This window comes from Sinocyclocheilus rhinocerous, unplaced genomic scaffold, assembly GCF_001515625.1.
Source record: "Sinocyclocheilus rhinocerous isolate Xijiao unplaced genomic scaffold, SAMN03320098_v1.1 scaffold751, whole genome shotgun sequence".
Taxonomy (NCBI): Eukaryota; Metazoa; Chordata; class Actinopteri; order Cypriniformes; family Cyprinidae; genus Sinocyclocheilus; species Sinocyclocheilus rhinocerous.
Window position 1 is genome coordinate 262196 of NW_015657293.1, and position 9082 is coordinate 271277.

At 32.9% G+C, this 9082-nt stretch overlaps 1 protein-coding gene across 1 annotated transcript in view; it reads left to right on the forward strand.

Moving 5' to 3' along the window:
• Nucleotides 1-9082, forward strand: part of LOC107720909 (electrogenic sodium bicarbonate cotransporter 1-like) — a 65382-nt gene that overhangs the window by 37437 nt on the left and 18863 nt on the right. Inside the window, exons 7-13 of the mRNA XM_016528738.1 lie at nt 330-425; nt 907-983; nt 3383-3540; nt 3989-4076; nt 4161-4315; nt 4936-5052; nt 5782-5956. Of these exons, the coding sequence (XP_016384224.1) occupies nt 330-425; nt 907-983; nt 3383-3540; nt 3989-4076; nt 4161-4315; nt 4936-5052; nt 5782-5956 (866 nt within the window). The remainder of the gene's footprint in view (nt 1-329; nt 426-906; nt 984-3382; nt 3541-3988; nt 4077-4160; nt 4316-4935; nt 5053-5781; nt 5957-9082) is intronic.

The following is a 9082-nucleotide window of genomic DNA, read 5'->3' on the forward strand; positions in this document are numbered from 1 at the left end:
ATATAGTATCTCAGATTCAAAGCAGTCGTTTCAAAGCTTCCCCAACACTGGTTTCTCCTGTTTCATAAATCCATTGTCCATAATCCATTCTTTCAGAAAATTTAGTCGTGCCTTCTTTTCAAACTCTGCTTGGTTTTCCTAAATGTTGTCTATTTTCATTTTTATTCAGTGCTCCAATTGAATTCTGAATCAGCGCTTTGAACCAGATTTGTAATCGAATTCTTTGCTCTAATGCTTTCTTTTCTCTCTTCCCTGTCTTTCGTCCCTCCCACGTGTCTTGATTGACATGCATGCGCCCTGTCTTCCCGTGTGTGTGTGTGTGTGTGAAGCGCGCAGTCCTCTCGATCACTCTGTGCCTTGCTTTACCACCTTTGAACCTGACGAGCAAATTCAGATGCAGAGAAGCAACAGCATGGGACTTCTCTGTAAGTCTGTAGCTGAAGATTCAGACTGATTCATGCTAGATTTGCTAATCTGTGAGTCTAGAGTTGAAGAAATATACTGTAGTCTGGTTCTTTTTTGAAAGATCAGCTCTAGTCCACTGTATTTCTGCAGATAAGGACCGAAATGAATGATTTTGTGTGTGCACAATATTATAAACGCTTAAAGAAACTTTTAAAAGTAAAAGTCGCCTTAAACTTTAGTTTAAAAATAGTAAGTAGTAATTCTGCTGAAACACATGAGTGTTTCTATGACTGTTATTTATTTTGATAATCTCTTAATAAACCACTGCATTAAAGGATTACAGTTTTATGTAACCTGTCAAACAAGTTACTAAATGAATCTATTGTGATGTAGATACACAAAATGACTTTTATGTGAGACTCTTGGGCCTCTTTGTTTGTATTTTCCAGTGTTTTAGCAGCTGATCAGTGTTTGACCTTTGACCTTGTGTGACCTCTGCAGGTAGTCCGACCACGGCCCATCGTAACCTGACCTCCAACAGCCTGACCGATCTCTCAGACAAACCTGAGAAAGACCAGGTACTGTGAAGTGTGTTTCTGTGCGAATGTAAGTGTGTGAACAGTTTTACCACATGTAGAATTATATATATTCAATATTCAATATGCAAGAAGAATATTATTGGGCCAGAGTGAATCTCATGAAAATGTCTAGGTGACATTTTCCCCAAATTCAAAAAAAAGAAAAAGATGTTGCATAAAATATTTTTTGGACAATTAACCACAGTTCCTCCAAAATTATATTTATAAAATATATAATAGATAAACTTACAGTAACTTTAAAAAACATTTTTACTGTGCATACAGTCCAGTTTTTATATAAATCCCATTATTCTCAATGGTTATTCTCATTAGATTGTTTTTTTTTTAAATCAGCAAATACTACCATGATATAAATACTTGACAATGTTATAATATAATAATGTAAATTTAATTTTTTTTAAAAATATTATAATGTAGTATATATTATATAATAATAATACTTATTTTATTTTTTAATTATTTTAAATATTTTTTGCATCATTTTAATTAAACTCAGTTATGTAAATTAGAGTGTTTTCCATTATATTTTGGTATTTAGCTGCCAAACTATTTTTAATAAAGACATATTTCTTAAATATATTTTAAATAATAACTTTAATAAATAACATTTTTTAAATAAAATAATAAAATTAATCTTTAAATTAATACACACACACACACACACGTATAAAATTTAAATATACATGCTTCGTAATTCAATTATATAATATTGCATATTTATTTAAAATATTACTATTATTTAATTAAAAATATTAACAATTATTCTTCTTATTATCTACATTTAACTAATATTAATAATAATTGTATCATTGAAAAAATACTACAAAAATAATTTCTTTTTTGCATTATAATAATGAGAATTATGGGGAAATGTGCTTAATCACCATGAAAGTAATGGTTTTAAAATAGGCTTCATTTTCTTGACAGTTTTGTGGTATTTTGAATATATATATATATATATATATATAGCCAGGTGTGTTTTTAACAGGTTTTGTGAGATTCTCCCACCAAGCGTTCATTAGAGACAAGATTGATGCCTGTTTCTCCTGTGAGAAGGCTTCAGTCCTGGGTGTGACATCTCTAGGACAGGAATGAGTGCAAAAGGACAAAAGAAACTCTTTTTCAAACACAGTAGCACACAATTGAAACTCAGTGGCTGTCTTTCACACAAGGCCGCTGTCGTCAGTTGTGTCAATATTTGTGGATTAGCGGGAGAGCTTTGTCAATCGCACAGAGCTCTTGTTGTGTGTTATTCACACTGCTGTAATTATACCGATAACCTCAGAAGAAAAACAGCCAAACCGCAAACATTGCACACACACAAGGCCTCTTTTGTGTCTGTGTGTGTTCAGGCTGGATGTCATCCCAGAGTTTAGCGCTAATGAACTGCTTTTGTTTATGCTAGTTGTGAGCTTGTTTCTTTCCACGCTGCTTAAGTCTTATCAGACTTTTATATTCCACTGAAATATGACCTCAAATATAATCTCACGAAGAAACGTATTGCTTCTTTTGATCAGTTCTTTATTAAATTCAAAAATCAAAAAATCAAAGTAGAGTTTAATATGGATCAGAGATATAATATATAGTGAGATACACTGAACAACTTTATGCTTCCATTGTAAATGTATTACTTTAAATACACTTTCCATTTATGCAAAGTTATTTATTTTCTGTGGTAACTAACTGCATGCTTTAAAAATAAGAGCCAGGAAAAGTGTTGTGATTGTTAGCTAAAACATTTAACTAAATTATTAAAAATAAAGCAGAGATCATGTAAATAAATATAAATATTACATGGAAAACATAAACAAAAATTGAATTAAAATGAAATAACTGAAATCAAATAATTGAAGTATTAAAATTACTCAAATTAAATATGAAATTAAATAAAGTAGAAATAGAGATGTTTGAGAGAAACAGAAACTAATAAAAAACATCAAATACACATAACAAATTTACTAAAAAAAACAAAATGAAACTTGAAAATATTAAATAAAAAATAAATAAAAATGTTTAATTCATAATTCTTTAATATTTTATAAAATATTTATTTATTTATATTTTCATTATGTTTATTTATAATATTAAATTATAAATAAATACTATTGTAATACATAAAAATATTAAAATAACACTGGCCTGGAATATTGATATATATATATATATATATATATATAGAGTATATACTCATATATATATGAGTAACATCATGGGCAATTTATTATACAAGATCCAACAATATTTGCATTATAGATGCAATATTGTTGGAGGATTGGCAACATCTGCAGTAATAAACACGGAGTGATTTTCATAGTATCCATAAACCATAAACAAAGTTAATTTAGTGAAAAATCTATTTTTTTTGTTTATCTCTCTAGCTGAATAATAAATTCATGAAGAAGGTTCCCCGAGATGCAGAAGCGTCAAACGTGCTGGTCGGCGAGGTGGACTTTCTGGACACTCCCTTCGTGGCGTTTGTGCGTCTCCAGCAGGCCGTCATGTTAGGAGGACTCACCGAGGTTCCTGTTCCCACACGGTAGCACACTCACTGGATTTACAGGAATAGTTCACCTAAAAATGAAAAACTGCTGAAAAGAAAAGATTTGGAGAAATGTAGCATGACATCACTTGCTCAGCAATGGATCCTCTGCAGTGAATGGGTGCCGTCAGAATGAGAGTCCAAACATCTGATAAAAACGTGGTGTGGATTACTTGTGGATTATTGTGATGTTTTTATCAGCTGTTTGGACTCTCATTCTGACGGCACCCATTCACTGCAGAGGATCAGTTGGTGAGCAAGTGATGCCATGCTACATTTCTCCAAATCTGATGAAGAAACAAACTCATCTACATCTTAGATGGCCTGAGGATGAGTAAATTTTTTTTTAGCAAATTCTCATTTTTAGGTGAACTCTTTCTTTAAAGCTGTGCCATTCACATCCATTACTTGTGATAGTAATAACAATATCTATTTGTATTTGTAGGTTCCTTTTTATTCTGCTGGGGCCCAAAGGAAAGGCCAAGTCATACCATGAGATCGGACGTGCCATCGCCACGCTCATGTCTGATGAGGTGTGTTTATGTGCATGCTAATATAATATTTAGGTGATTTTAGCTGAACTGTGGCCTAAAGCTGTGCGCTTTGGGCTCCTGCAGGTGTTTCATGACATAGCTTATAAAGCGAAAGACCGCGGTGACCTGCTGGCAGGCATTGATGAGTTCCTGGATGAAGTCATCGTGCTTCCTCCAGGTGAATGGGACCCTGACATCAGGATTGAACCTCCTAAATCCATCCCGTCTGCAGATAAACGGTACCAGCAACCAATGACCATACCACACCGCCCTGCATCATATCTGATGAATGAAATCCAATACTTGTTGTTGCTTACTAATTTTGGGCTGCTGATTCCAAAAATAGTGTCTGTTTTGCTCAAGCATGTCACTCTTTCTCACAAAATATGATGCATTTTTGCTTTTGACAATCATTCATAAGGTAAAAAAGTCTTGTTTTATCCTTTAGTCAGCAGAAACACAGCCATAAACATGTGATCCCTGTCTGAACCTGAGCCAGATTACAACTATTTATTCAATTCTCAGGACTTTCACATGTATGAATGACACTGAAGAAATAAATTTTTGCCTAATCCTGATTTTTACACGCCTTTGCAGATTATAAGTTAAATTAAACATTTTGAATGCTTCTTTTTGTCATCAAAACATTTGATGTTTGATTGCTTTTGTTAGTTTAATAAGTGCATTAAAGCTGATACATATATATAATTGAAAATCTTCATTCTTTTTTTTTGTGAAAAACTGTATGTGATGCAAAGTTTTTATTGGTGTTTTTGAATCAGCATCATCAAATTAGGTAATATTAAAACGAAAACCAATGAAACTGAGTGTGTGTGTGTGTGTGTATGTGTGTGTTTAGTAAAAACAATATTGCCGGAGGGGAAAGTCTTCAGATGAACGGCGGTACTCCTCATGACGGGAGTCCAGCAGGCGGCGGTGGCCACGCGGTCGGTGATGAACTGAAATTTACTGGCAAGTAAGTATATAAACACACACTAATACATGTTCATGAACACTTGCTTTATTAACAGTTAACTTGAGTTTATACTGGCCTTTGTTATTTCTACACTGTGAAAAGTGCAGAAAATTGCAGTTATTGTATTTACACAATCATTCAAAAGTTTGAGATTTAAGAAATTTAAATGTTTTTGAAAGAGCTCAACCAAGGCTGCATTTATTTGATCAAAAATCTAATAAAAACAGTAAAATTGTGAAATATTATTATAATTCAAAATAACACTTTTCTATTTGAATATATATTCAAATGTAATTTATTCCTGTGATCAAAGCTGAATTTTCAGCATCATTACTCCAGTCTTCAGTGTCACATGATCCTTCAGAAATCATTCTAATATGCTGATTTGCTGCTCAAGGAACATTTCTTATTATTATCAATGTTGAAAACTCATATTTTTTTGTGGAAGCCATGATTTCAGGATTCTGCGATGAATAGAACAGTATTCATTTGAAATAGAAATCTTTGTAACATTATAAATCTCTTTACTGTCACTTTTGATCAGTTTAATGTGTCTTTGCTATAAAAGTATTCATTCATGCTTAATCAGACCCTTAATACTTACTTTTGTTGCATGCCATATTAAAAACAATTGTAATTTTTTTTTTTGCTTTAATAAAAGAAGTTATTTTTTCAGGTTACCTGACCAAACATTTTTCAGTAAGAGAAAACAATCTCTTTCTCTTGTAGGTTTTGCGGCGGTCTCATTCTGGACGTCAAGAGGAAGCTCCCGTTTTATGCCAGCGACTTTTACGACGCTCTCAACATACAGTCTCTGTCTGCCATTTTGTTCATTTACCTGGGAACCATCACAAACGCCATCACCTTCGGAGGGCTGCTGGGAGACGCCACTGACAACATGCAGGTTCGACGCTTCACCTCTTTTTCTGAGTGTCTTATCGCTGTGAGTTTGTATTATACTAGTGTCAGATGGTTTGGCTGAGCTAGGTTTATTCGGGAGCTCGATTCGTTGTGTTCACAGCTCTGGGGATTTAAAGGAGACATATTATGCCCCTTTTTACAATATGTAATATAAGTCTCTGGTGTCCCCAGAATGTGTCTGTTAAGTTTCAGCTCAAAATACTCCACAGATTATTTATTATATCATTTTGAAAATGCCTATTTTGAGTGGAAGCAGAAACATGCTGTTTTTCGGGCAAACAAAGTTACTGAGTTAATCTTGTTCACGTTTCCTTGGTTGGTAGATGCACCGGGGACCTGATTATAGCACTTAAAACCTGGAAAAGTCAGATTTTCATGATATGTCACCTTTAAAGGCCACAGACAGCTGTTTGATTATTAAACATGTCACGTCAAACATATGTCATGTGTTTCCTAGATCGGCCGTTTGGAAACAGATGTACATGTTGGGATTTGATCCGTGCTATACTGAGAGTGACTTTTCTTCGAACAACTGTGTGTATAAATAGTGTCAGGATTGTGCGTTGTACTTTCAGACATGTGCAGTGACCGCAGAGTTTGCGCATATATATTTAGCAGTGCATGTATATGCCGCAAGCTAAGGAGGATCAGCTATAAATAGCCTCAGATAACACACAAGCGCGCACACACACATAAAATCACACAAATACACTTCAGAAAAATCCCTCTAAAGGAATCCTTCTCCTGACCTCTGCCCTTTACCTATAAAGCCTGCCTCAGATACGCAAATTAAAGCTTTAGATGCAGATTGCAGGTTGGCGAATTGATTTTTTTTTGCCTCATAAGTTTAAAAAACCTTGAAGATAACTTGTGTTTGGAGGTAAATATGTATACATATCAGATACGTAAACACAAATCTGAATGCAGAACAGTTTAAATATGCTGTGATAGGCCTTTGGACCATGTAAGTTGATGGGATTTTAAAAAACATTACTGTTTATCAGTTTTAATGATAAAAACAAAAATATGTAATAATGATAACTAACAATAATTTATATATTTATTATTAATTAATAGTAATGATTAAATATATTATTATTATTTATTTACTTTTTAACTGTTGTTGTTATTATTATTATCGGCACATTAATAATAATCACGATTAATAATTCTTTCACTATCCAACTGAAGGCTTATTGTCATTTTAATGGTTTGTTGTTCAACGATTTATTGAATTAATAATAAACAGCAACCATTATATAATAGTAATAATCATAATAATACTTTTTTGTTATTAAGAATAATTAATGATTATTATTATTATAAAATTTTAAATATACATTATTATTATTATTATTATTATAAATTAACATAATAATCACAGTTAATAATTCATTCACCCTCCAACTGTAGGCTGTTTATCATTTTAATGGTTGATTGTTCAGTAAATTATTGCATCAATAAACAACAACAACAAGAATAATTCATGTATTTTTAATAATTATTTATTATTCAGTGTATTGTTATTATTAGTAGTAGTATTAGTATTATTGTTATTATTTAATTATATTATTTATTAAATTAATAATAATAATAATAATGCATTATACTATAAAAAAGTCAATAAAAAATAGGGCCCAGATATACTGTGTTAATATGAAGGAAGTTTCCATATTAATTGTTTTATAGGTGTTTTACTGTAATACTTTTTGAATTATACATGGCATTGTGTTTTTTAGGGTGGAAGGAAAAGTTCATAAACTTAACAGAAAATGTCTTGACAGAAATTTAGTTTTTGTTTTTACATGGCATGTTTTCTTACTGTGTATGAGTGACACACTTAAGTTTAATAGCTAGAGCTTTGTTTAAATCAAACTAATCCATAGTATGAGCAGATGCAACAGTGATGCTTGCGTAAGAAAGCTCCAGTGGTTTGTGTTGGAAACAGGCGTTTGTCTGAATAAGCACTTTCAGATTTGACTGTGAGGCAGAAATGTGCTTTTGAAGAAACAGCTGTCAATAAAAAATAGGGCCCAGATATACTGTGTTAATATGAAGGGAGTTTCTATATTAATTGTTTTATAGGTGTTTTACTCATATTTTTGAATTATACATGGCATTGTGTTGTTTTTTAGGGTGGAAGGAAAAGTCCATAAACTTAACAGAATATGTCTTGACAGAAATTGTTTTCTTACTGTGTATGAGTGACACACTTAAGTTTAATAGCTAGAGCTTTGTTTAAATCAAACTAATCCATAGTATGAGCAGATGCAACAGTGATGCTTGCGTAAGAAAGCTCCAGTGGTTTGTGTTGGAAACAGGCGTTTGTCTGAATAAGCACTTTCAGATTTGACTGTGAGGCAGAAATGTGCTTTTGAAGAAACAGCTGCCGTCACATACGGGCTCGAATCTGATAAGAGTTGCTGTTTTAGTGCTTTCCCGCAGACATGCCTTCAAATGCACTACCTTTGCTGTAGTTTTTCCGCTTGACGTCTGTGTTTTTGTCTGTCTGTGCAGGGTGTGTTGGAGAGTTTTGTGGGGACGGCGTTGGCTGGGGCTGTGTTCTGTCTGTTTGCGGGTCAGCCTCTCACTATCCTGAGCAGCACCGGACCCGTGCTCGTCTTTGAGCGCCTGCTCTTTAACTTCAGCAAGTGGGTGTCACATACACACAGAGACATACTAAAGCATGTGCACACAAGAACATACGAAAATAATAAGGCATCGGCGGATGATTTTGTTAACAATAGCTGTTAGAAAAAATGTGATATGTGGTGAAATCATTACTACATTACTATATATATAAATACATTATATGTGACCCTGGAAGCTGAATAAATAAGCTTTCCAGTGATGTATGGTTTGTTAGGATAGGACAATATTTGAAAATCTGGAATCTGAGGGTGCAAAAAAATCAAAATATTGAGAAAATTGCCTTTAAAGTTGTCCAAATGAAGTTCTTAGCAATGCATATTACTAATCAAATCATTAAGTTTTAATATATTTACAGTAGAAAATTTACAAAATATCTTCATGGAATGTGATCTTTACTTAATATCCATGATTTTTGGCATAAAAGAAAAATCTATAATTTTGACCCATACAATGTATT